This window comes from Antennarius striatus, chromosome 15, assembly GCF_040054535.1.
Source record: "Antennarius striatus isolate MH-2024 chromosome 15, ASM4005453v1, whole genome shotgun sequence".
In the NCBI taxonomy this organism is placed as follows: domain Eukaryota; kingdom Metazoa; phylum Chordata; class Actinopteri; order Lophiiformes; family Antennariidae; genus Antennarius; species Antennarius striatus.
The window spans coordinates 7510619-7537895 of record NC_090790.1 but is presented as its reverse complement, the minus strand read 5'-3'; the positions used below and the strand labels follow the sequence as shown (position 1 = coordinate 7537895).

The 27277-nt window shown below is 37.6% G+C and overlaps 4 protein-coding genes across 7 annotated transcripts in view; 1 reads left to right on the top strand and 3 right to left on the bottom strand.

Moving 5' to 3' along the window:
* il11ra (interleukin 11 receptor subunit alpha) overlaps positions 1-1267 on the bottom strand; it is a 40610-nt gene extending 39343 nt beyond the window's left edge. The window contains exon 1 of the mRNA XM_068334550.1: positions 1149-1267. The gene's annotated coding sequence lies outside the window, so the exon portion shown is untranslated. The remainder of the gene's footprint in view (positions 1-1148) is intronic.
* A 5737-nt stretch (positions 1268-7004) lies between these two features.
* Positions 7005-10972, top strand: si:busm1-57f23.1 (uncharacterized protein LOC368621 homolog). Of its 3 annotated transcripts, none has more exons than XM_068335153.1 (5): positions 7005-7151; positions 7354-7493; positions 10175-10326; positions 10438-10539; positions 10701-10972. In XM_068335153.1, the coding sequence occupies exons 2-5, from the start codon at positions 7409-7411 to the stop codon at positions 10794-10796; spliced, it is 435 nt and encodes a 144-aa protein (XP_068191254.1). In that variant the 5' UTR covers positions 7005-7151; positions 7354-7408; the 3' UTR covers positions 10797-10972. The 3 variants fall into 3 exon arrangements, with proteins under 3 accessions (XP_068191254.1, XP_068191255.1, XP_068191256.1); XM_068335154.1 differs by having other exon boundaries at positions 7026-7151; positions 7279-7493; XM_068335155.1 differs by having other exon boundaries at positions 7053-7151; positions 7282-7493.
* A 354-nt stretch (positions 10973-11326) lies between these two features.
* Positions 11327-14191, bottom strand: LOC137608838 (hatching enzyme 1.2-like). Its single transcript, XM_068335429.1, has 8 exons — positions 14123-14191; positions 14005-14023; positions 13848-13910; positions 13604-13744; positions 13344-13461; positions 13065-13243; positions 11810-11891; positions 11327-11465 (listed from the first exon to the last, which is right to left on the bottom strand). The coding sequence occupies exons 1-8, from the start codon at positions 14189-14191 to the stop codon at positions 11327-11329; spliced, it is 810 nt and encodes a 269-aa protein (XP_068191530.1).
* Positions 14192-17790: 3599 nt separating this feature from the next.
* Positions 17791-23860, bottom strand: rassf6 (Ras association domain family member 6). Of its 2 annotated transcripts, none has more exons than XM_068335117.1 (11): positions 23729-23860; positions 21408-21484; positions 21190-21268; positions 20794-20954; positions 20142-20236; positions 19770-19975; positions 19587-19688; positions 19077-19128; positions 18877-18995; positions 18287-18384; positions 17791-18093 (listed from the first exon to the last, which is right to left on the bottom strand). In XM_068335117.1, the coding sequence occupies exons 2-11, from the start codon at positions 21464-21466 to the stop codon at positions 18018-18020; spliced, it is 1047 nt and encodes a 348-aa protein (XP_068191218.1). In that variant the 5' UTR covers positions 21467-21484; positions 23729-23860; the 3' UTR covers positions 17791-18017. The 2 variants fall into 2 exon arrangements, with proteins under 2 accessions (XP_068191218.1, XP_068191219.1); XM_068335118.1 differs by lacking the exon at positions 23729-23860 and adding an exon at positions 21691-21811.
* Positions 23861-27277: the final 3417 nt, after the last annotated feature.

The window sequence follows — 27277 nt, the reverse complement described above, 5'->3', positions numbered from 1 at the left end:
TAACCCATATTTGATTATAAATGGGAAAATCTCTGGGAAATATTAACAAATTTATATAAAGACCTGGAAGCACTTTCTTTGCTCCTATACAATCACCTACATTCCCTGTCCTACTCCTGAGATGCCCTCAGGCTTAGTTTTTCAGCTCGTTCTGTTTGCATTCTTGTTGAGCTCTATTTAAAGGCTTGATCACTCCACTTGCTGTAGGAATGCACATCTGTAGTGCAAACCCATCCCACATTGTCTGTGTTTTTACGTTTCCCTCCTGTCTGTATGTCTGCAGATGTATGTACAATATGTTTGGAATTAAAAGCATTAATCTGTACAGTGACTCGGAAACTAAAATATAGCATATATTAAAAAAAAGTGAAAGCTGGATGAACATTAACGTGTGATATCAACAAGTACTTTGGGGTGACACATGCCTTCAATAATCCATCTACACATGAACACTCAGTGTATTCCTGTTATTACATTTGAAACCCAGAATCAAAACAAATTAAGGCTAGTGAAATGCAATGATGGTGTTTTTAAATGTACTGTGTTGCCTTCTCAGTCTTTGTCCTATAAAAAGACGAATATATAGTGTTGCATTCACTTTAGAGCATAGCTCACAACACCCTGTCCAGGTTCTGACAATAAACATTTTAAATTAAGCCTTGCTTTGCTTTTGTGTTGCGATTTTTTCCAACAACTTTCACCAATAAAAACTTTAAATTGAACTTGAACCCAAACCACAGCCGCAACAACACATTTCATCCATTTTCAGCAGGACGGCAGAAGACAGCCCTTGATCAGGTTCCCCCACAGTGGAAACATACATTCATTATACTGTATGATGGGATACATTCATTATACTGTATGGTGTGATGCACTTATGTTGGGGGCATAACGAAAAACAACTAAAAGAAGAGTTACATGGCAATTATTTTGGGTTCTTCGCAAGCATAAACGGGACAAACATGTAAGCTAGGAGCATGACACATCTCCACTGAGAACAACATTGGAGTAAATCTCCCCTCATTTTCCTCATGTCCCACGTAGTGAAGCGGATAAAGTTTTAGTCCCCCCCCCCCCCCCCCAAACGCAGGGATATAGCGACTGCTTTCCTCCTCCCCAGTTTGAAAACATTAAAACATAAAACCTACCTTGAAAATGTCCCCGAGTCAGGCAGGCATTACTCTGTTGTCGCCTTCCATGGTTGGGGGTTACTCGAATAGTTCTTCGGTTCCCAGGAGAGACGAGCGGCGCGTTCGCGGGGCAGGAGAGCAACGAAATCGTAGAAGGAGGAGGGGGGAAGAAAGGAGGCTAGACAAGTCGGCCGACGCCTCATTGGAGAACCTAGTTGTCAATCGCTGTCTGAGTGGGCGGGTCCTACTTGTAAAGGGATTATATGGAGGTTTAACTATCAGCGCTGGTCCCAGATCAGAGGACTCAGGAATGTGGCATGGAAAAACATGCAGGTCTAACGTTCATTAAGCGGGTTAGGTTTTTTTGTTGTGTTTTTGATCGCTTCGTATGCGACATTATTTTGAAAAATTTAATTAAATAGAAATAAATTATAATACATGAGCTGTCGAGTTCTTTCAAAACTATACAAAATGACCTAAATGCTTATGCATGTTGCATTACGCAAATACATAATCTGGGACATAATCAACTGTTGCAGGTTGAATTTGTACAAATTAAGTGGGGTTTTTTTTTTTTAAATTATTTAACATGTACACATCTGCTAAAATCAAGGGACATCATGATTTCAAGCTATTTGTTTCATGTATTTATTTATTTAAAAATCATGTTTTTATCAAGACATACGATTAAAAAGAATTGCAATTTGCATGGACCACTTCAGGAACATCTTATAGTAACTTTCATAACTTTCTCTAAATGTCTTTGATCAGTGAAATACATAGGAGGTAGGGGATTCTTATTTTTTTTCTTTTTTACCTTGATAATCTTAACGCAAATAAAAAGATCACAACTAGGTGTCAAACATTTCACAACAAAAAGCAGCTTTTCTCTGGAAATCAAGCAAGGTGTACAATTATTTGCATAATTTGATTCGGATAAGGGAAAATATTATTTTACATGTTGAGATGGATGGAAACAAAAACGAGCTTGTCTGTGTTTTACTGAGTCCAGATAAACACCTAGACTGATGCATAACACAGGATTTATTTATTTATTAAGTTATTATGCTGTTTACCTGTTAGGTGATGAGTGCAAAAACACATTAAAACCATTTATGACTCCATGCAGAGCTCTTTGCTTTATTTTTTTTTGTATTTTATTATTATGCTTTATATATACAGTGTGTGTGTGTATATATATATATATATATATATATATATATATATATATATATATATATATATATATATATATATATATATATATATATATATATATATATATATTTATAAAAGAAGAAATATACTTTATTTATCCCGCAAGGGAAATTACATTGTCACTCAGGTTAGTATAGTATACAGGCCCCCTGAACACAACACACAAGGGGGCCTGTAAGCATGCAATTAGTACATACAGGTACACATCAAACATCACACATCAGGAGGCGGAGTGACAGGCAGCGGCTTCTGTAACGCACCCCAAATTGAGCAGCTTGTAGGGGGGACGGCGCCTTGCTCAAGGGTGCCTCGGCAGTGGCTAGGAGGTGAGCTGACACCTCCCACCGTTGACTCACACTCAGTTGGATTTTCTGACACTGCCACTGCCGCCCCAACAGACAGTACACACACACACACACACACACACACACACACACACACACACACACACACACACACACACACACACACACACACACACACACACACACACACACACACACACATATAAATATATATATATAGATATATGCCTATAGGCCACTGCATGCCTATAGGCCACTGCAGGCCTATAGGCATGCAGTGGGAGGTAGAGTGGTGGGCAGCTCCTTTCTGGTTCGCCCTAATGACAAACTTGTAAAGGGGGATGCCACCTTGCTCAAGGGGGCCTCAGCAGTGATCGGGAGGTGAGCTGACACCTCCCACTGTCAGCTCACACTCCGGGTGGCTGTGCGGGAGCGGGAATGGAACCGTCAATCTTGTGATCATTGGCCAACCCGATCTACAGCTGAGCCACTGATTTAGCAGACAATAAATTAGTTAGATCAGTTCTCATTATCCATTGGGTGACATTTCACACTCCAGTGTGAATGTACGTCATTGATGTAACATAGTCTTATGTATGACCACAAAATAACTGAAGGCAGAAATCAAACCTCTGACACATAGTCAAAAGAAGCTGAAGGCTTTAACACAGATGTACTTTCATTAAACTGGCTTCTGTTGTTCAGGTTACACCAAACAAATTTTTAACTTCATTATTTTTATTTAAGCTTCAACTGTTTCATTCACGTTTAGCCTAGAGGAAGGCCTAGAGGAAGACCAAAGAGGAGGTTTATTGATGTAGTGAAAAGTGAAAGAGGACATGAAGGTAGTTGGTGTGAGACAAGAGGATGCAGAAGACAGCGTTAGATGGAGGCAACTGATTCGCTGTGGGGACCCCTGAAGGGACAAGCCGAAAGGAGAAGAAGAAGAAAAAGTTTCATTCATGTTTACCAACAGATTCATTCTTGCATAATCTATTGTACTGTAAAATACAGCATAAAGGTAAGTAGAATGTGATTAACTAAATAAAAAAGTAATAAAATTATGTGTTCAAAATTAAATAAACAGTACAGTACATTTAATAATATGTGTGTAACATTTATAATGGTACACAGTAGAAGACGTTGTGTACTCTATTTAAAGCTGTTTATTTGTGTTACATTGACCTTTGATCTGGTCAAACTGTACAAGCACAAGATGGAATACTGTCTGTTGGTATCCAGTGCATTTAAAAGCAAATAACTTTGTTATGGGGGTGGAGGTTCACTCTGAAACCAATCCAGATTTCCCATCACTGAGCCTGAGCTGTCACTTGCAGCTTGGAGGAGTTGCAGCATATGTTATTAGGAACAGAGAAGCAGTGAGCACCGGCCCTAAAGGAGGGAAAGAATATAATTATTTTGAATTTAAGGTTAGAATACAGTACTTGAATACTCGTTCAAGTTTAGAATTTACAATAACAAAAAAACTGACAACTTTTTCTAGTTTTTTGATCTATCAATGGGCTCTGTCAGTTTGCTTTCATTCAAATATTGTTTGTGCTGTTGTACAGTTGGACTGGAGGGCATCTGCTTCTTGCTTTGTGACTGCCCATCCATATATAAGGTTCTTTCTTCTCCTTTGACTGACTCTCCATCTGCCTTACTATATGAGCCAACACACCTGTTCATCTGTTCCCATCTGTCATTTGTGACACCTCTCTTTATCTATGCTCCCCCAGTCAGACTATTTTTGGTATCATTTAGCTATCTGCCTCTGCCTCACTTTCCTGTCATCTGTGATTGCAGGACAACCATATTCTTATACATGAGTTCTTGTGCCATTCTCTTTAACATCTATCTTTTACCTGCCTTTATTGTAAAGTACATACATACATACATACATGCATACATGCATACATACATACATACATACATACATACATACATACATACATACATACATACATACATACATAAATACATACATACATACATACATAAATTGAAATATATTAAGTTGGTTCATATTATTGACTAACAAAGTCTTAAACCAACTACAATCTATTATTACCACTGTTTGAATTTGATCTTTAGAAGTTTCCTAAATATGAAAAATTATATACAGAATCTCAACAGTGAGGATTTACCGTCTTGTTGCAGAAACACTTGAGTAGCTGGACGATCAAGCCGACTGTTTGAAAGAACACATTCTTTTTACAGGATATTTAATCTAAACATTAGACCACAGCTCTTTTAATGTGAAATTGAACGCTCTTTGTATGTCTGTCATGGACTTAGCCTATCTTTTATCAAATAAACTGTTTGCATTTCCTGACTTTGTATGGATTAACCAGCCATTTAGCCCTATAACAACGACTTGTTGCACAGTGTGACACGATACTGCTTCCCCCTGCTGTGTTTTCAGACGTACTACATATTGCAGTTGAAACCATTAGTAGCTGCAATAGACACAAGTTAGTTAGTTAGTTAGTTAGTTAGTTAGTTAGTTAGTTAGTTAGTTAGTTAGTTAGTTAGTTAGTTAGTTAGTTAGTTAGTTAGTTATTCATTTATTTCAGGCAAGGCAAGGAAAAACAAAACAAAAAACAAACAAAAGACAACAACAAACAAAATAATTAAATAAGCAAATAATAAGCAAAGATCATAACTCAACAATACAATTCTACCTGAAAGGGAGTGGGAAGAAGAAAACTTATGTAATCCCACCCCAGTTCCTGATTCAGAGGTCAAACCACTGAGCTTCACTGCTACTTCGAAGGTTCAAGGATAACCACACAATAATTGCATCATGATGGCGTGATCATGGGCAACAATGAAATTATCAAGTCTTTTTTTTCTACTCCAACTCTAGCGTCAATTCTCAAATGGAACTTCTGGACCAGATTGTTTTCATGGATAAGAGGGATTTTTTTTAAAAAAAGGTTACTTCCAGTGGCAGCAGCATTGACTTGAAACTCTACAATAAATTAAATCTCTCTTCACTCTTTCATAAAATTCAGTAAAAGACAAACAAAACCCTGAAAACACCCACAGTCAGAGCTCAAACTATAAGGGATAAAGAAGGAAGGCCGATGACTTTCAAATACCATTGCCATATAGAAGATTTCTTGTGATGACCATGAGTTAGTTGGAAAGAGCAGCTAGGACATCAAGAAAAAAACACTGAATTTGAGGAGAAAATGACTAAATAGGAGTAAAGTTATTCACCTATGCAGCAAGACAGTTGTATTTTCTAAAAAAAAATGGTCCTGCATCAAAATAATTAAGCTTGATGAAAAAAATTTAAAACTTGAAACAAAAACAAAAAAATACCAGAAGCAAATTCAAAACCTCATGCTGACATTGAGATTTCAAATCCCTGCGAAAAAAAAAGCAGTTGCAATATAAGTCGTTTGTAGTTACCAAAACAGAAAAAGGAGTGCAAATAGTGTATGTGATTCCGTCTTGAGTCAGGAAAAATCAAACATGGATACACTACATGTTTAAATAGAATTGAAAAAATATAATAAACTAAAAATATGGAAGTGGTCTGATGAAGGATTATTATTTAAGTCATAAATGGCTGACATGAAGGACAGTATACCCATTGTTGAGTTCTTACACACTACTTTACAGCCGTTAAATTACAATGTACAATGTATTACATGTTTGGTGGAAATGTTTTGTAGCAATAAACAAATATTGCAATAAATGAAATGATAATTTATTAAACGAATTCCTGTATCCATTCAATTCTGCCCTAAATATGGCATGACCAGTTCATTATGATTTAACCAAACAAAGGAACAAACAAACATACAAGCAATAAAGAGAAATGCAACGGCAGATAATAATGGACCAATGAATACACTTGTGAGAACAAACCCACATGTGTGAATGGGAAAATGTGTAAATCAATGGACTACTGTATAATATATAATTAAATGTTACAATGAAGCTTCTTCTCTTCAACATGCATGATGTTGAAAGGCCCAGCTACAGTATGTCCTCACCAGACTGGAGTAAAATGTGTGTCTGCTGTCCTGTATGTTACAGTTTGCACAGTGACTCACCAAAGGATTAACCAGCTGAGATTGAGCAAGACCTTTCTTTTTGAGTGCTTCACAAAGAAAAACCGACAAAATGTTGGCATGGGTTGAACAGCCATAGAACACGGACACATCATTGCACACACACTCACAACACATGCATTGGCACAAATCTCATACCCATCAAAAGCAACCCTCACAGCTACCATGCACACCTAACACACACACTCATTCTCTGGTCATTAAATCCCTCCATGGCGTCACTGACAGGCAGTGGGTGTGGTCTTCACTGGTTTGCTAAACATACCAGAGCTTAAATGCTGAAGAGCCACTGCCATTCACGAACGACAACCCCCACCAATTTCTCCCTCACACTCACATGATTTCTCTCAGTACGGCTCACTGTTTTTCTATTTACTGTATCAAGTTGCATTTTTTGTATCATCAGACAGGTAAGAGTCTCTTGTGCTGTTCCTCTTTTTCACTTTCTGACTTCATTACAGCATTGAGTTGTCTTATATCATAATAATGGTTTTCAATGTTTCTCCATGTTTTCCTCTGTTTTCTTTGTGGACACAGCAGTTTGTTTTTTTTTACATGAGATTTTGCTCAAGCATTGTCTGACCATTTGAAGCATTTTTCATCCTTCATTAGTCTTTCCCTTGAGACGACCACAACGCTGTTTTGGTTGTTAATAACTACTCTAAAGATGTCGCCTCTGTGGTCAATGATGATGTGTCTAGTAGTTCCGCTGTGTATGGGAGACCAGCCTGTGGAAGAAGTCATTGTATCAAGTAAGTACAAATGTGTAAGAACAGGCCTAAAGACTAAGACAAGAACAGTAAAAGATTAAAGATTAAAAGATTAAATCCACTTTATTCGTCCACACAATGGGGAAATTGTGTTTTCCACTCCAGTTTTCTGTACATGCATATACAGTATATATATATATATATATATATATATATATATATATATATATATATATATATATATATATATATATATGTGTGTGTGTGTGTGTGTGTGTGTGTGTGTGTGTGTGTGTGTGTGTGTGTTAGTCAGAGTACACACACAAACACTGTATACAGGCCCCTGAACACAACACACACTAAATATTAATTTTGAGAAAATAAACCAACCTTTTTTGAGTTTCTTACTTCAATATGGAGAGAACAGATTTTAAAACTTTCTGCCACTTTCAAAAAGTGACAGCAAGCAGCAATGGTAAAAAGATCTTTAGCTACAAAGTTCATAATATGTGGCTGATTTAACAGATACACAAAAAAATGTTTAAAACTGAGGAGTAAAGCAAACTACTATTTACCTATTACTCCACTACTGAGGAAAAAATTATGTGATACCTCTTCTGGCTACTTATTCTTATGATTATTCCAACAAGTTAACTCTCTGGTGATAAAATGCTAAAATGCCGAGAAGTTGACCCTTCTGCTTGTACAGAACATTATAATCTTCTACCATTAGCCATTCTGCGTAATAAAGAAAGCCAAAAAAAGGAAATATAAGTTGATAAGATTGCAATTCATGTAAATCAGAATCATGCAAAAATAAGTGTTGACAGTGTTCACACACCAGTAACACGGAATAACAGGATAATAAAAACAAGGTAACAAGATTACACAGCTTGATACAAAGGAAACTATGAGTCAGCAAAAGTGACAGTGTTATCGACATGTATCAGAATGATGACGAACAAACTAGAAACCTGAAAACAAAACGTATTTAAAAGAAACAAAGACATTAAACAAACAATATTTTGAAAATTCAAGTTTGTAAGTAGAAAGTCATCTGGTTTGTTGTTTCTTTGTTGAAATTGTGCAAAAACTCTTATGTATGGCATTAACACTGACCTTCACTTGTTTTGTTTAAAACAATTAAAGAAGCATGAATAGACAGGACATCTACATTATGTGTCTGTGATGCAGTGACAGAGTGGTTTTTGTGTTTTGAACACAGTCTATTCTGCTGTAGGTTGGAAAGAATGAGTCAGTAAGTTTGGACGAGCCAGCAGTGGGAGAAAGTCTTCACTGGTTGGATGCTTTTTCATTTTGGCAGAGTGGAGTTTGGTTTTGTGTTCACAAAGAAAGAGAGACCAGTCAGAACCCATCTGTTCCCATTTCTCACTTTGTATTAAACCATAAGTCTCTGTCAACGAAATGTTGAAATCATTCGAGAAAGAGGTTCAGACTCAGATAATACAGTGCATTTTATAAATGTTAGTAGCTAACCGCATACATATTTACTCTAACACCTTCAGGACAAATGAAGTACTTTTTAGAAGCAGACTACAAATGTAAACTCAAATGAGCTGCAACAGAAATAAAAATAAGAAAGAATAAAAGAAAAACCAATTATTCAAATAGAGTTTTTAAAAAAATATATATTTTAAAGTCTTTTGGAATCAAAATGTGGTCTGTCTGTACCACTATTTTTACTTTTATACTGTATTGATAATCTGTTTACATAGAACTTTCACATTAATACTTTTGGTGCACTCCTTCAAGAGTTGTATGAATTAATGATTGTTGCATTGACCACAGTAGATTGAAAGGTTTACGATTATGTTTCCGCTTATGCCCAACTGTGAGGTTGGAGCATAATGTACCTTGGAATAAGCCCAACTCCAGAGGACTAAGGCAAATACAGAATAGATTATTTTAGTTGTATTTTAGAGGAGCCTGAAAGATGCCTCACCATCAGTGTCGATGGCGATACCCCTAACCTTAAAAACACACAAGCATGGGGAAGCCAACACATGGCAACCCTTTATTGTTTAAATAAATAAATAAACAACAAACAACTAAATAACTAAATTTTATATATATATATATATATATATATATATATATATATATATATATATATATAAAACTATTATATTATATAATATATATATATATATATATATATATATATATATATATATAATATATTATATTATATTATTGTTATGCATGTTTGCAGATTAAAGTGACCAACAGATTTCCAAAAAACAAACAAAAAATAAATAAATGAATAAAAGTATTGTTTGGTCTGCTGGACCACCCAAAGGACAAAGTTTTGAATTATTACATTATTTTTCTTTCTTTAAGAAAATCTCCTCTGTGATCTCAGCCTGATGCTTGACTTGGCAACATAGTGAAGATTGAATGGCTGAGTCAAGCAAGCATTAATATAAACTAGGCTGAAGAAAGAAATGGTTTGGAAAATTAATTAATGAATGAATCCAGGATTTGGTGGTCTTCTGGTTTCCGAACCTTTAACTGTTATTCAAGACCGACAAAGAGGAGCCCAAAAAACTCCAGAGGGAACACTACCATGATATTTTGTGTTTGCACACATTCATTAATTGTAGTTTGAATTTTTTTTTTCTGTGCCACTTCATTAGTCTCTTAATTCATCCCCATCCATCAAACAAATCTGTAAATTTAACAGTGTATCTGTTTCATCTCAGAAAGGGTGCCCCTCCTGGGAGGCTGGTCAGAGAGGAGTCCAGAGTCCAGTGATGTTCAAGAGGCAATCCAATATGCCGTTGAGATGTTCAACACAAACTCTAAAAGCAAGAAGATGTTCAAGCTCATCTCCATAACCACTGCTCAGACCCAGGTCAGATTTATCATTTGCTAAAAGAGGATCTGAAATTGAATACCAACACATAATCCTTTGGCTGCGTCTCAGCTTTCAATAACATTGCACTCTGTTTGATAATCTTATTAGGTTACCAATAAGATCAATTTTAAGATTGAAGCAATCTTGGGAAAAACAAAGTGTCTTAAAACTGAAAACCATGACTTGAACAGCTGCAGTCTTGAAAAAAAGGTACATCTCTTTTGTGTTTCTCTGGATGTCATTGAAGTTATTTTGTTTTTATGTTCATGCTTTTTTCAAGATGATGATGCTCTTTACGAAAGGTTTTGCACACAGATTTTGCACTTTGAGATTCTTTCTAAGATTGTTTGTTGTTGTTTCTCCCTCTGCAGCAGGTGAAGTGCAAGTTCGAGGTCGCTTTCAACCTCCGCGAAAACAAACACGAGCTGCAAGGACAGAAGTGCACAAAATTCATCGTGAAAGTTTAACTTTCGAAAAGCTTTAATCCTTGTATTTTGATCTGTATTTTTTATTTTTTGAAATAGTGTTGAGGATTTTATGAAATCTGATTTTAATGAATGGATCTATTGTGTGATTAAAGAACAATGGAACTCTTAGAACAATAAAGTTATCAGTCTTAATAAAATTTATTTGGAAAGAGTAAGAGGAGATGTTGAACAGTCTTTTTTTCTTCTTACGTCTGAAAAAAGAATACTTTTGGTCTAATTTGAATTTAAAAACAATAACTGTATATGTTTTGTAGATATCATATTTGACGTTTAAAGAATTAAACCCTCAGTTATTGATTAATGATTTGGGGCATAGCAAACATTAAACATGTATGTTTTTTTTCAAACCAATATTTATTAAATTGGAAGATAATGTATTTGTATACATTGTAGAGAACTGCTAACTTGAATTTCTTCTAAATATCTGAAAAGAAAGGAAAAAACAGTCATCAGAAAACACACAGACAGCATTTTCATTTGATTAGACATCTTTCTAGGGAAACAGATCTTCAATACTTACCACATTCATATAACCTATTGATCTTGAGTATATCAATGTCAGACATTTCATCCGTCTGTCCAATGGGCACAGAGGAATCTGGAATGGGAGTGATGGTTGTTCCCCCATACACAGACGCAAAGGCAGTACTACATATAAAACAAACAAACAAACAAACAAACAAACAAACAAACATAAACACATAAATAAATATATAAATGAATAAATGCACATTGTTCATATTAAAGTTATCAATAAAACTACTGGAATATTTTGATAGCTACTGAAAGATATTTATATCTTAATACAAATGTACTACAATAGCTTTACTGTGAAATGGCTTCAGGAGCTTTCGTCATTCTTTAAACGAATTAAATCCCAAATAATTAAATGAAGAAAAAAAAAACCATACTTCAGCCCCACCTATTTTATGAGAACATTAGATGAATCACTTAATTTGTTCATTTCACAAAGGTGCAATTAATGATGTTACCTTCCATAGTGCAAAACAGATGAATAATCATACGGTGTGTTCAAATTGTTGGTGTCCTCTTTGGCAAAGTTGTGGGCAAATACTGTTGAAAAAACAAAAAATTAATACATAAAAATGTGAACCCAATGACATGCGGTTAGGGGAGGCAGGGAGGCACAGCCTCATGTGCCATCATAAAAGAAAAAAATGGAAAATGGAAGAAATAAATTAAATGGTTATATTTATCTTAGTGATGTGTATTATATAATTATTTTTCTTTTAACGTCACCAATTTTACATTGTCTTTATTCAAAATTGCAGAATTTTCACATTTATTGCTGAAATACTGAGAAGAGACCTTCGATGAGGCACCAGCCAGCCGAGCCTCACCATGGATTGCGCAATGGCTCGGCTAGCTGTGCTGGCATGCTATATAGTGACACCGTAATGATATCTCTCTATTTGCTTTATGAACTAAATTTCCATAATTTAGCTAATGTATATAATGCACAGTGTTTTTTTGTCAACAACTGCATGTGTGTTATGTCTTTCTTGAGTTGAGTGGTCCTGGAACCGCTGGGAAAAGGTACAAAATGAGGCACGCAATTCTCGTGCCTAATGGTAGGGGGCGCTGGTGATCCCAGGGATTTGGCCGAGGATCCCTCTTCCTCGGCCGTAGAAGAAGTGACCGCAAACTACAATCTTTAGTCAGCGAGTCAAGTGCAGCCATTCATTTGTTGTCTGCTTGCCTTGCCTTACTATAAAAATGGAGGATTACATATTACAACTCAAAATTTTTTCGATGCTTTTGTTCAGAAGGAGTTTAGTAAACATAACATATAAAAAACGTGTAGGTAACAACATAACAAGTTTTTTTAATCAAATGTGCTTATTTCTGTGTTACAATTTGTATGTGTAAATAGTTCTGCTATAAGACTTTAAAAATAACCCTGCCTCACCAGCCATGAACCTCAGCGCACGTCACTGTGTGAACCTGAATGTGTATGAATGTGTCAGTAACAACTGAGTAAAGCATAGCTATACAAAACGTGTACAGCGTACAACTGTATTTTCTTCTGCTGTTAATCTACACAAGTCTTCCATATTCCATGAATTAAAATAATTAACTGAACAGCAAGGATATCACTGAGGTCGCTCGTTTGTGTGGTTGTAAAGTAACTCTCCTCTGAGTTTAAGGGAATATTTTCTTGTCCCCAAAGGTTGACTGGTCAGTTTTTAGTCATAACTCAGGGTTGAAGAACGATTGAGTCCTCACCTCCTGGGATCATTTCCCAGTTAATCCTGACATATTTGTCCCTGTCACTCCTGTTATGCTCATGATAGAATCCAAGGGAATGTAGCAGCTCATGCTGAATGATTCCATGATCAAGACATCCATAGACAAATAGAGAAACCACCTGTGGCCCTCCATCTCTGCCAACACTCGACCAGCACCTACAGTTCAGGAAAAAACCCAACAACAAACAGAGGGACAAGCTTGAATCTTATATACTGCACATTACATCCACTACCACCTCTGATCGAATGCACTCACCCGAGTTCACTCTCAATCCTGAGGTAGTCAGGCTGACCAGTGTAAGGTACAAAGCGAATGCATGTTTTCTTGTTGAAAGTTTCCATAGCATTCTCAATTCTGGTCTTTTCACTGTCATCTGAAATAACAAATGTACTAACATGACACTGATCATGTGATACTCACAATCCAAAGTGAGCATTGAAAATGGTCACATTGCCTTCTTTGTACATGTTTAAATTGTTTTTGCAAATATAAGTAATTCATATTTATGCTCTTACAGAAATAATCACTGATGCTGTAAGGTATTTCAACCAGTCCATTGTAGGATTTTTTCCATTTACAGTAGCCTCTCCGGCATTTCATGGCGTTCCTCTTTTTTGAAAGAGCTATATCACCTTCCACCAGGATATTACTGATGCCTGACAAAATATGAGCTGCATTGTCAGTAGATCAGAAATGAACATAATGATGTGGCAATAAAGACTTGGAATTGATATTTAATCTTAAAGAAATCAAGCAAACCTTTATTTGCCTCTAGAATTCTTGACATTAAGTCCAAAGGGTTAGGAATATCACTTTCCACATCTAAAAGGAGAAGATTAAGTTTATAAATAAATATACTTTACGATGCAAAAAAAGGTATGAAATAGCTATCACAATTGTACAGAATATCATTTACCTTTCTGACACAGTTCCACCTTAACAAATATAATGAGATCACAATCAGTTAAAATGAACGCATCATCACAATAACTTACATATCACATAAGTTCTACTTATTGTTGCAAATGTCTTACCATGGAACAGTTTTGAGCTAAAAGGTCATGTAGCAGAATCAGAAAAGCACCAAAAAGTCTCAGAATCATCCTCTTCCAATCAATGGAGAGACTTTAAAGGATACTTGCAGGTCAGCAGTGTGGGCAGAGTTTGCAGATCTGCTTTAATACAGCTGAAGAAGGGAGGAGTTAGCAGAGTTAATGCAAAGATGATACTGTGACCTTTGGACAAATATTTTAATCATGATCTCCTCAGAAACCTCTCTTTTCAGGTAGTCAAATGAGTCTCTTAAAATTAAAGTCTAAAAACTGCATACACTCAAAGTGGAGATATTTATAGCATGCATAAGCATAACTTGATTATCAATCAATCAACCTTTATTTGTATATCGCTTAATCATATCAGCAGACCTATCAAAGTGTTTTAACAGACAGAGAAACCCAACAGAACCCTCCAAGGAAAGCATAAGCGACGGGGGTGGGGAAAAACTCCCTCACTGAGGAACAAACTCAAGGCAGGACCCAGACTCTGGAGGGCCGTCATCTGTCTTATCCAGTTGCGTGGAAAAGGAATACAATTTTGATAGATCAGGGTAAGTAAAAGAGAGAGAGACAGAGAGAGAGAGTGGCAGATGGAATTGCAGTCACAGTATAAAGGAAAAGTTATTCTATTCTTTGAAGTCATTTAATTGACATGCTGAAGCAACTGTAGAAAATGTAAACCACGGTTAACACACAAAGCAAAGTACAAATGCTACAAACTACGCAAACCTACAACCACTCACCCTAATAAAAATAAAAAACAAGTAGGTCTAAAAATGTAAATGCATATATATTGTGCTGATGTGTATGTCTATTGTAGAAGTACAGTCATGTAATGGATATTTGGAGGAAGTACTGTTGTCTGTATTTTGTCACCAAATACAGATAAATGTGCTTAATTGCATGCTTCCATTTCTTTTGCATTTTTGTAAATTGCAATGACATGTCTTTTATTGATGTTGTTGGTTTGATGTTATTTTTTAATAACTTTGATGAGAAGCATTACAGTGGTGCAGGGGGTAGGGCTGTTGCCTCACAGCATGAAGGTCCTTGGTTCAATTCCATCTGGGATCTTTCTGTGAAGTTTGTATGTTTTCCTCATGTCTACATGGATTCTCCAGCTTCCTCTCATGACCAAAACCATCGAACATACAGGTGAATTTGTCACTCTGAATTGACTGTAGGTATGACTGGATCGTGTTTGTCTTTCTTTGTGGCCCTGCGATAAACTGCCGACTTATACAGGGTGTGCCTGGCCTCCGCCTGTACGCACCTGGGATAAGCTCCAACTTAAATCCATAAATTTAATCCGGATAAGTGGCTGAAGATGAGTTGTTTACTGATGGAGTCGACTTAAAGAAAATGAATGAATGAATGAATGAATGAATGAATGAATGAATGAATGAATGAATGACGTTTAGAGATTAAGTGGAGGTCAACTGTATAAACAAGTGGCTTTATGACATATTTATTTTTTGATCTTTGTTTTTTTAGTGACTACATTAGTGATACATTTTATAATACTTTTTCTTATCAGAAAAATGTAATCCAAAAAAATGTATCCAACATCAATTAAAAATTAAAAACAGTCTTTTATAAATTAAATTCATGAATGACTGGATAGCAATGTTGCCTCACAGCTAGAAGGTACTGAGTTTGAATCCTTTCTGTTCGGACTTAGGAACTGATTATTCCATCTTGTCCATAGGATCTGAGTATGTGTGTGTGAGTGTATGTGTGTGTATGTGTGTGTGTGTATGTGTGTGTATGTGTGAATGGTTGTTTGTCTTTCGATTTGATTTTGTCAGTAATATCTCTTCATAAATTACAAATAGCAGGAACCTGTGGAAATTCCACGATAAAACAATATCAGACTTCATACTAAACATATGAAAACAAATGTATTGGTATTATAAACCAAGCACACCCATCACAGAGTTCTCCCACAAGCAGGCAGCGCATCCGGTCTGACCCAGAACTGGCATTGGCGTCTTTGGCGAAGAACGTGAATAATTGAATGAATGAATAAATAAATAAATAATTTTGATGACTCATAAAGAAAGAAACAGACGAACAAATATCCAACTGTCAAGCATGTTCTTCGACGCATCTTCGACGTGGAGCTGTTATATGTCAGAAAAAAGCCGGTTTTAGCTCCGTCCATTCTGTGTGTACATGTAGACACGGGTTACACACACCAGATGTCACAGCGGATTTCGTCGCAGGGAGACGCCCTCCAGATAGAAAAAGTTTCGTTTACAGCGTCCACACGACAACACAGACCAATAGTTCTCCATAAACTGTACTTTGGCGGGCATTTTTGTCCCGGATATCTGCATTGTCGTGTGGACGAAAGGCGTAACCACAACAAAAAAGCCTCGCTGCCCGATGTCTTACGCCATATTATTCACGTGATTCCTTCTGGCAGAAGCGCCGTGATTGGCTGGGTGCCATTATTGGTCGGGCACTTGATTGACAGGTAGTGGGTGGAGTTAAAATGTGACACCGTGAGGTTTTCAAGTGAGTTTATTCAAACATATAGGTGGGGAGATGAATGTATCTTGTGTAGCTTTTGTGACTGGGAGTACTATCATCTACAATAACAAAGATCTACGCTCCATTCACCTCTGAGTACTGTGGCCAACTTTACATGGAAACTTTATCCTTCAATTGAACACAGGCTGCCATTTATTCTGATTTGGTCATTCATCATGTCAGAGGAAAAATTACAACCATTGCAGCATAATATGAGACTATCTGGTGGGAAGGCAAATGCTCATAAAATCTACCCCTAAAAAGCACAAGCAGCGCCATTATTTAAGTATGACGATGGGTTTTCCACTGAGTGGATTCTGTTTCTCATTCTTTCTTGGCTGCTCCATTTTAACAAATGGAAATGCTTTGAGATTAAATGTTCCATGAATTATTTTGGAGGTCTTCCCCACTACTTACTCTGAAATGTTTGGTGTCAAAGGTTTGGATGCACATTTGTTGCAAATTGAGCACCAAACTCTCAGTGAGGATTGCGGTAGATGTTCAGATTCAACCGCTATTTCAGGCACAAAGTGGATAAAGGAAAATCAGCTTTACAGAGCACTAGAGGTCGGCAATGGGCCAGAAGGAAGCAGGAAAGAAAGAGAAAAAGGGAGGTTACACAAACAAGCAAAGGGTGGAGGCTTCAGATGTTAAAGATTAAATTAAGTTCACAACATTTTTTCCTGTACATGAGGTAATTAAAGTCATGATCAGTGAGGTGTGAATGATACCGCGGTGACCATTAGAAAAGTCAGAGTACACAATAACAAGTTCTATTAACATCACATGTCCTATGCCAACACTGCTGCTTCTGTCTGCTTGTGTCTGTCTTTGTGTTTTGTGCGTCAGGTAACACGGTGTGTGGTTAGGTTTTTATTTTCTTGGGAAATTATTGTGCTGATTGTCAGAGCAGTTAGAAATAAAAGGTTAATCGATGTATATAAATTCTTTCAGTGACATTAAAGTATTCTCAAACTGAGAGCACATAACAATTCGTGCCTGTCCCACAACCTTTATTTATTTATTTACATATGAACATAAACACAGATATACAGTGATTCACAATAACATTGTACAATTTGTTTTTGTGTTTATTTATTTTTTTTACAGTTTACAGTTTTACAGATTCAAAAAAATTATTTACAGTTTCAAAAAGATCATGTAAAAATGCAGTAAAACATGATATGTGTCATATGGTATGTAAATATACCCTGTGTGTGTGTGTGTGTGTGTGTGTGTGTGTGTGTGTGTGTGTGTGTGTGTGTGTGTGTGTGTGTGTGTGTGTGTGCGTGCGTGTGCGTGTGTGTGTATGTGTGTGTGTGTGTGAGACTGGAAGGTGCTAGACACTGGTCTCAATGTGAGGCGACATCTTACAGTTCAGTATGTGGGACAGGAGCCTGTGCTGGTGATGATACCTGACACACACACGCACACATGCACACACACACGCACACACAGAAAGAGAGAGAATACAGACAACATAAACAAGGATTCAATAAATTAAAAATACAAGGTAATATTGGCACCATCACCTGCTGAAGAAGTGTTACTACAGCACTCCTTTTTTTAATTTTTGAAATATTGAAATATAGTGAGATCTAGACTGACTTGCTGATGATCCTCTGTATCTCTTTGTTCTCCTCCTCTCGGAGTCTCAGTATAATCTGCTCCAGGATAGGAAGCTCTAAGTTCAGATACTGTGCCACCTGAGGAGGGGAGTAGAAAGGAGAGGAAAATGATTACACTGACAACAAAATATAAGGATAACAGGCCACCATTTCAAATTTCAATGTGACAGAAAGATCTGTGCAGCTATCATGTTTATGCAAGAAAAAATGACACTAAAACTATCATAAAAATATATGAAAACAGACTGAATCATTACATTATACTGCAGTGATACTACGAGTGTGCCACTTGCCTATCATTTCTCTCACCATATCTATCATTAAAAGGACCCATGTGAGGAAGTGAAAAGCAAAAACCATCAAATTAACATGTTAACACTACAAACAAAGAATTACGAAATCATCAAATTAGAAACCCTAATGACAGCAGAGGATGCACTGAAATACACATGCATTAAGTTTTACTGGCTTTTCATTCAGTTTTGCTTTAAAATATGCTTGAAACGTCCCAAAGTGTTTTGTTGTGTATTTTCACTCAGGCCCGGGGGGAGGTGAGACGAGTATATTCACATCATTGCTGACTTCCTCTTCCTCCATGTCCATCAAAAATATCTTCATGATATCTTCAGAAGGTCCTTGTAGTATACGTTCCCACAGCGGTAGGTCTCTGTTACTGAACTTCTTCTTCTCTGGACAACAAGCACCCACGCTTACAACATATGTCATCGAATGAATTACTTCATGACTTTGGTATCAAATAGATGGCATACCTCCGCTCTGGTGAATATAGTAGAGAGCAAACTCCTGGGGATCGTTCTCTATCTGCAGTGCATGACAAAATAGAAATTGTATTAGATTATCTATTCAAAATATACACATATTGATTTGTATGTACGTAAGTATGCCGGCCATGTTTTTTTTTTTTTTAGAGAGCATAAACATAATGAAAATCTTGAAATAGTTATCACATCTTGTATTGATCTATAATTTACAGTGTATAAAACATACAAAATCAATTGACTAGTTTGATACAATACTTACACTTCTGCAAAAAAAGATGCAAACAACTCTAATCACAACTTCATGTTTTTAAATTGCATAACGAGCTAATACATGTCACACATTACACAGAGTGCACTGTGCCCCATATCAATGTTAGATGTTCCATTGAGATATTAATCAAAATTAGTGCATCACTTTGAATTTTTGTGCTGGTTTATCCGGCACCATTATACTCTTCTTATACTTTTCTTGAAGGATGGCTCAAAGTTCAAACTCACTTTGAACTTGTTCAGTAGCTGTTCAACGACCTGGTCTGTGGTCATCTGACTGGTGATGCGAACTTTGGTTGCGGTACCAAATGATGGAGTAAAGATGGAAGTCTGTGGGAAATGAGAGAAGTGAGCTGCACATATTTGAAGGAGAGGGGAGGGTGAAGCCTTTATCATACTGCTATTATTCACCTTATAGTTGTAGAAGTGTCCATTGATGGAAAAGCGGTGTTGTCGCTCTTTCTCTAATTGTGCTGCTGACTTCGTCCTACCCCTCCTCCTCTTGACCAATGAGGCATCGCTCATGCAGCGAAACAGGTTGGACTCCACCTCCGCCTCGATTTCTAAGCTCTTTTGTTTCATGATCTGCAGAGTGGTGGTCTCATAAATGGGTGGGCCTTTGGGGTGTGGAAACACATGGATAGTCGTCTCATACTCATCATCCTTTTAGTGCTGTGACATGAAAATCCAAGCCAACTTTAAACTGCTTTATGACTTATACAAAATGCTACAATTTAAAGTAAAATATGTGAACTTCTATGGTGTGAAATCCTCATGGAGCACCTGGTAAAGGACTGGTGACGACTTTGTTTTGTGGCGTCTCAACCATCTCGTCTATGTGGTGAAGGTCAGCATATTCTCCCCACCGTGTCATACCCCTGAATAAAAAAATACTTCATCTCAGGGACTGTAAACTCATCATAACTACCTTCATTTTAGCTTAACAATAATGTACTCTCATTTTGGTGTGAAAGGATTCACTCATACAGCTGTCTGGGTTTAAAAGCTTGAATGAAAGATGAATGTACTGCATATTCTAAGAGGCCTCATGGGAACTTAAATTATAAATAGTCCACCTGCAAAAACAAAATTCACTGCTTATTTATGTCACCATGTTTATATCTTAAAATTGTGTTAATGGTGTTGATGGTATAACAGTGTAACAGAACAATAAAACTAATGTAAATAAGTTAAACAGACATTGACAATTAAAAAATAGGTAGTTGAAAAGAAAAACAAAGATATCGAAATGATTAGCGTTCCAGCACTGATTAGCATTCGGTGCTGAAACAATCAGTCCCTTTCAAAGTGCCAAAGAAGAGCTTGCAATCGGAGCAGTTCAGCAATCTGACTGCATATGGGTTGAAGATTTTTCAGTCTGGAAGCTGAATATCTCTATTCTTGTTATATATTACAATAAAAAGGTGAAAACAACCTTTTGTTTCCAAGCGGGCTGACTGGACTGATTGGGTCAGGTGGTATTAGGGGAGCAAAGGGAAGCGTCTGTTTGTCATCTTGTATTTTCAGTCTGATGGGTCGCCGCACTCCCCAGGAGATATTCAGGAACCCCTCCACCACCACCTCACCATTCTCTCCCTGTTAGAGAGACAGACCGACACACACCTGTGAGGTTTATGACTACAGCCACACATCTGTCTCTGACTGACATATCGGTTTCTTCCCTAGAGTCAAAAACAGCAATGTAATCATGAAGTAAGTTCTGTCAAAGATTCCTAAGTCCCAGAACACACAGCTGTGACATTCTGTGAAGCTGTCTTGTGGAATTTGAATGTGAGAAGATGGAAAGCCATAGGATGTAATTTGAATATACCTGAGAGTAACTGAGGTGCAGCTGAGTCTGGTCCTTCAGGAAGCAGTTGTAAGTTTTTAACAGGGAGAGAAACTTGACCCTGCAACGACCACAAAACAATAACAATAAAGTAAAGCTGCACCACTAAAGCTTTTGTGTTCATCTTCCGAATACACACGAGAATGTAAGTCAATGACATTTGCTATTATCTATACAGGAAAGTGTCAGCTAGTTCCCACCTGGACAGCGTCCTCCCATCTCCTGTGTGGACCTTTTGGAAGTGAACCGCTTCATTCATGGTTGGTTGGATCTACAACTACAGAAGGAGAAAAATGTAATCACACTACAGACATATATTGACCTTGACAGCGAAGCAACAGACAGACAATAAAGTTCAATTTACTGAACCACAGCTCCTAAAAAGACACCTGGTCTCCAATGATTCAAAATTTAACAAGGAACTACACTGAGTCAAACAATAGTGACTCTTTCCCAGAATAAACAGCGTAACTGGTGTCTCACCGTCTCTGATGAGATAAATCCGACCTCTCGTTTCAGTTGTGTCTCTTTGTCTTTCTTCTTTCTGTTATTTATATATATCTTTTCTCTGCGTGTCTCTTTCTCTCTCTCTCTAAAGTTTTAAGTTATATTTATCCCTCTCTTTCTCTCTAACCATGCCTTTGCTCTGTTTACTTTCCTTTTTCGTACTTGCCTCCAAGACATTTAATGACAGTGCTCCACCCAGTAACCAGTGATGACAGTGGGAACCCAACCATTTGCTTATTCTTTGGCCGGACACACCGAATCCGGCGCCTGTGAACGGGGATCATTGGAATTGCCACCTGGCTTGTCTTTTTAACTTTATTTTTATATTTCTTTCGCATTTATTAAAGTGAATGACACGAACAGTGACAAGAGTCTCTGGCGTGTCAGCTTTTCTTTCACTATCTGTACCTCTTGCTGTCTCAGCCTGTTTGGTGGTATGAAATATCTCAGGTATTCAGGAACAGCCCTCCCCTTCCCGCTCTGACAGCTCATGAATATGTGGGAAATCCCACACTATCAATGTGAAATCATAACACATTTACCACCCCTTTTATTAATACACATTTCAATATATCAGAACTTACATACATAATATTATGTAGAATAGATCCATAAAGAAAAAACATCAAAAGATTTTCAGAGATGGGTAAGATTTGGTCCTTTTTAATTCTTCCTTAGCTGGGGAAAAGGAAGTCCAATCTCACAAATCACAAATTTGCCTGAAGGGACTTTCTAATCTGAGCAACACAGAACACTGATTCTCAGTTGTAATCCCCTTTTCATCATATGATTTGCAATTTTGTTTAAGTTAAGTATCTGTTCAAAGAAAGATTCATTAAGACTCTAATTTAGCATTTAGTAATGATGTCCTGCAATGTGTGTCTGAGTAGATTATACCCACAAAGTCCAGAAACTAAAGCACAGATGAAAATAGAGGCTTTATGAATGTACACAACATTCTAGGAACAGTACGTGAAGCTATCTTCTATCTTGACTTTGAACTCATGAGAGTTGTTCATGTGTGTCTTTCAAGCCTCGACACGCAATTTTTAAGCTTCCCTTGAGCAAACGTTACTGAACTGTGTGCATTTTTGTGTGCGCAACCCTGTGGGTGTGCACGTGTCGGTGATTTCAGAATCACATGCAAAGAGAAGTCAATGATATAGGACAGCTCATGAATGGCAGGACAAAAAAGGCAATAATGTCCCAGAAAGCCTTAATCTACTACAGACATTGTTCCTAGAACACTAGTGCTTCTCTGATCTTTGCTCAAAGGAAGCCAACTGCTTTGAGAGTGGAAATCTGGGGGTCTAAGATCAGCTTAGAAAACTTCAAGGTTTACATTACTATGTATGAGTGTCAAAATATAACATCTTCAACTGTTTTATGATCCTGTCACTGATCCATCATAGAGAGTTCTACTTCTAGAGATGTGTTGATACGTATGAATAAGAAAACCGGAAGACTACAAACGTCTTCTCAGGGGCAAAGCAAAAAAGTTTAAGTCTGTCTATATTAAAACATTTACACAGTTCAGTATTTGGAGAGGAAGTAGCATCCTTTGGCAAACAAAACACCCAAACTGATATTGAGAGCGCAATTTAAAGTACACAGAATAAAAGCTTGCTTTATTATTGTAAAGCTGGAATTAAATTCCAGGTAGACCATTACACTCCCAATTACTCCTGTATAACCTTCCAGAGAGCAACCTCCCCTTATATTGGTCTCTCTTTGTATTGTTTTTTAACACTGTCTGTCATACGTACCTAAATATATGAGATCAGTAGTTAACCTAACGTCCCTCAAGACTGGTTCAGGTTGAAAATTAAATAGCAGTCCACGCATTGTTAGACAAATTAAAAACATTTTGGAGCACAGAATACAAGTTAAGGTAATTTTCTTACTGCTTGTGACACTCATGATCTGCCAAAGCAATAAATATAACCATAGCTATATTTAATATCAAAATATATAATACCATATAATATAATACCAAACATACAATCGATCCTACCTGGTCTGTCTTTTGGTCTCAAGACAAATAAGCTGATTCATTTCAGAGGTGCGTGTGTGTGTGTGTGTGTGTGTGTGTGTGTGTGTGTATGTGTGTGTGTGTGTATGTGTGTGTGTGTGTGTGTGTGTGTGTGTGTGTGTGTGTGTGTGTGTGTGTGTGTGTGTGTGCGTGTGCGCGCGTCTGTTCCTAGGTCCAGGGTACAGAGCATGTGGTGCCAGGTGAGTGTATGTAGAGCACAGCAGCAGCTGGTTAATTATTACAGAACACGTTAAGACAGCGTTCAGAGGGAGGGGCCGCCTGACACCAGATATACCTGCTCAGGAGCCTGTCTCTCTCTCAGAGCGAGAGAGAGAGAGAGAGAGAGAGAGAGAGAGAGAGAGAGAGAGAGAGAGAGAGAGAGAGAGAGAGAGAGAGAGAGAGAGAGAGAGAGAGAGAGAGAGAGAGAGAGAGAGAGAGAGAGAGAGAGAGAGAGAGAGAGAGAGAGAGAGGAGAGAGATTTTATGATTGATTTTTAAAATCACGTTTATTCATAAAAGTCAAATTACAAGATAATCACGTTGACACAAAATCCATAAGAGATTCACATAAAAAGGAATTCACATCTCAAAAACAAACAACGGTACGTTTTTTAACAGTACTGTGTGTTTCCTGAACAAAGAAAACATCTTTTTAACATTTATCAAACTAAAAACAGAGGCTCCTGTCCCCATGTCCCCTGTCAAAGCACTTAAAACACATGGTTTAAGAAAAAGCAGGCAAAATTAAACCAACTAATAGTTCTCCATAATCATGCTTTTTAGTTTTTTTATTACTTTCTTCAATCTTAAAACCTCTTTGCTCATAAAAATCGGTTAGTCACTTCCTTGCAGATTAATAAAAACGGATACAATTCATAAACATGGTCAGGAAAGAAATGTTCTGCTTTGGCCCTTGAACCTTTTGTGTCTTGCAGGAATTTTTTTGTCTTTTGTGAATCATATTTTTTTCTCTTCTTTTTTTCTTCTTTCAGAATGACAATATGTGTTGTTTTCGTTCTCAGAGCTACTGGTATCAGTAGGCATTTCAGGTGTTTCTTTAGCAATTTTCGTTGTTTTATTCATTGTTGTGTCACTGTTTTTCCTTTTAGGAGATATCTTTAATAATTCCTCGTTTATCGCAATATCATAATCATCTTCCTCCTTCTCCAGCTGAGACTCTACCATCCTGGTGGTTGTCTCTCTGACCCCCTCAGCCTACACCAAATCACTCTGTCCTTTGTGCTGCTATCTGTATCCCGCTTGTTATTCTGTGGCTCCAGGTTTGACTGTTTAACATTTATTCTGTCACCTGTGTCCTCTGGGTTGATAGCCGGTGATTCAGTGGGCGATGGAGTTGGATCCTCATAAGGCTGTGAAATCAGGACCGCAGCAAATTAAGCCACCACAGAGACTACAACCACTGGCTGTTTAACCTTTGCGCTGTCACCGCGTGTCATCCCGCGGCTCCGGGTCGGCAGTCAGCGACCCAGCGGGGGATGGAGTCGGAAACTCACAAGGTTGCAGCACAGAGGCCGCCACACTCGCCTAAGGAGCTACAACCACCGGCTCGGCGGCAACCACAGCCGCCGGCCCCATCGCGGTCGCAGCCGCCTACCCCACAACAGCCGATGGCCGGCACTCACTTTCTCCCTCCGGACAGTGCCGGATGAAAACATTTCATGCTCTCACTGTTGACATAAACCAGTTTCAAACGTGAGCGTGATGTTCAGCTCCTGATCTTCGCAAAAGCCCCACCGAACTTAACTGTGACGTAACTGTCATGAACTGAGGTGTGAATACACATACAAAAAAAGCAAAAAAAACCCCAGAATGAATAAACACCCAAAGATGCCACACTCTCGTCTCTTCCTCTCACAAATTCCCGAATAGTAACCGTGTTAAATTATGGTACACAAAATAGAATGAGTAGATACGCAACGACACCACACACTCCTTCCTCCTCTCAGATCAAAGCAGAGAGAGAGAGAGATGAAAATATGCTCAGTTCTTTTCTAATAACTTCCTCCTCCGCTTGTTCCATTAGTGGTTCCCACAGCGTGTCACCCTTTTTTCCATTTTTAAGATGAATGTTTATACTTGTTTGGCAAAGTTTTTTGTTCTTGTTTGACAGATGCCCTTCCTAACAACCCTCTGCATTGATCCAGGCTTGTGCCCATGTAGGGTTACAGATGTTGGGGATTGAACCAGGGCATACGCTCTACCGCTGAGCTACATCACACCCATGACTGAATTCGGCATCTGGTATTTGGCAAAAAGGAGGATGAATGAAAGTTACATGTTAGCATTTTAATTACTTGTTTGTACTTACACTTACGTGTCCCAGCTGACCTTAGTCGATCACAAGGCCACACACAAAATCATACTAACATCTCACACTACTAACAACCACACCACTTCTCAATTTAGTATCGTTAGAATACCTACTTGCATGCTTTTGGAGATTTTGGAAGGAACCCACAAGGACAATGAAGAATATGGAGACAACCAATAGAAAACAAGACAACTAAGCGCAGAGAAAAGACTCATAGATGTTCTTTAAATGTTTCACAATCATGAAATTGTGTGTTTTTATTTTCCGAATAGACTAACAGATTTTACAACAGATTTTTTGTGTCCTTAAGAAGTTTTGTTGTGACTTTGTTAAGATTGAAATGGTCCTCTGAAAGTTTGTATCAATGCCAAAATATGTTTCTTTCAAGAGACAAGAGCTGATGAAAAGTACAAGGTTTCAAAGCTGTACATCATTCATTCATCGTCATTACCCGCTTCTTCCGCTGTCGCGGGTCGCTGTGTGACTAGAGCCTATTCCAACAAACTGGGGCTGTGAGGCAGGGGACACTCTGGGCATGACCCCAGTGCACTACAGTGCTGTACATCAAAGATCCTAAAATTTCAAGAACATACAGAATATAATGCAACGACCTTGGACAAAAGCCTGGTGGAGCTATTTAGCTGTGATATTGTCAGAGCCAGTGGAAATCCAAGATTGAAGCACACAGAGCATATAGCAAGAGCAAAATTAAAATGTCTAGAAAAAGGATATTTTCTGCTGTGATTTATGATTGGAAGCCGTTTGTCTGTTTGTCAGCAGAGGTGATGCACTGATGTGTTACCGTCATGGGAGTACAAATTTCATCTGCTGCATGAACTCTACTGTAGTCTACCATTTTGTACATATTATCTGTATGACATTGCCACCTAGTGGTGTGTTGGACTCACAAAGAAAAGAACTGCTGAAGTCATTGACTGAATCTGGTTTGCCTTATGTACTGCACAATGCATGTGTGTGTTATCTAATGTATTACATGAAGACAGGAAAGACGGTCTGACAATGCACAAAGGTGATAAAGACAAATTAAAAGACAAAGACCACATCACAACATCATTTACCTCACTAATGAAAAACAAAACAAAAGATTCTGTACGGGAAGTATATGTAAGGCTAAATGTGTGTGGTGAGGCAATACAATAGTCAACTCCATCGAAAGCATAATGGATAAGCAGCAAATGA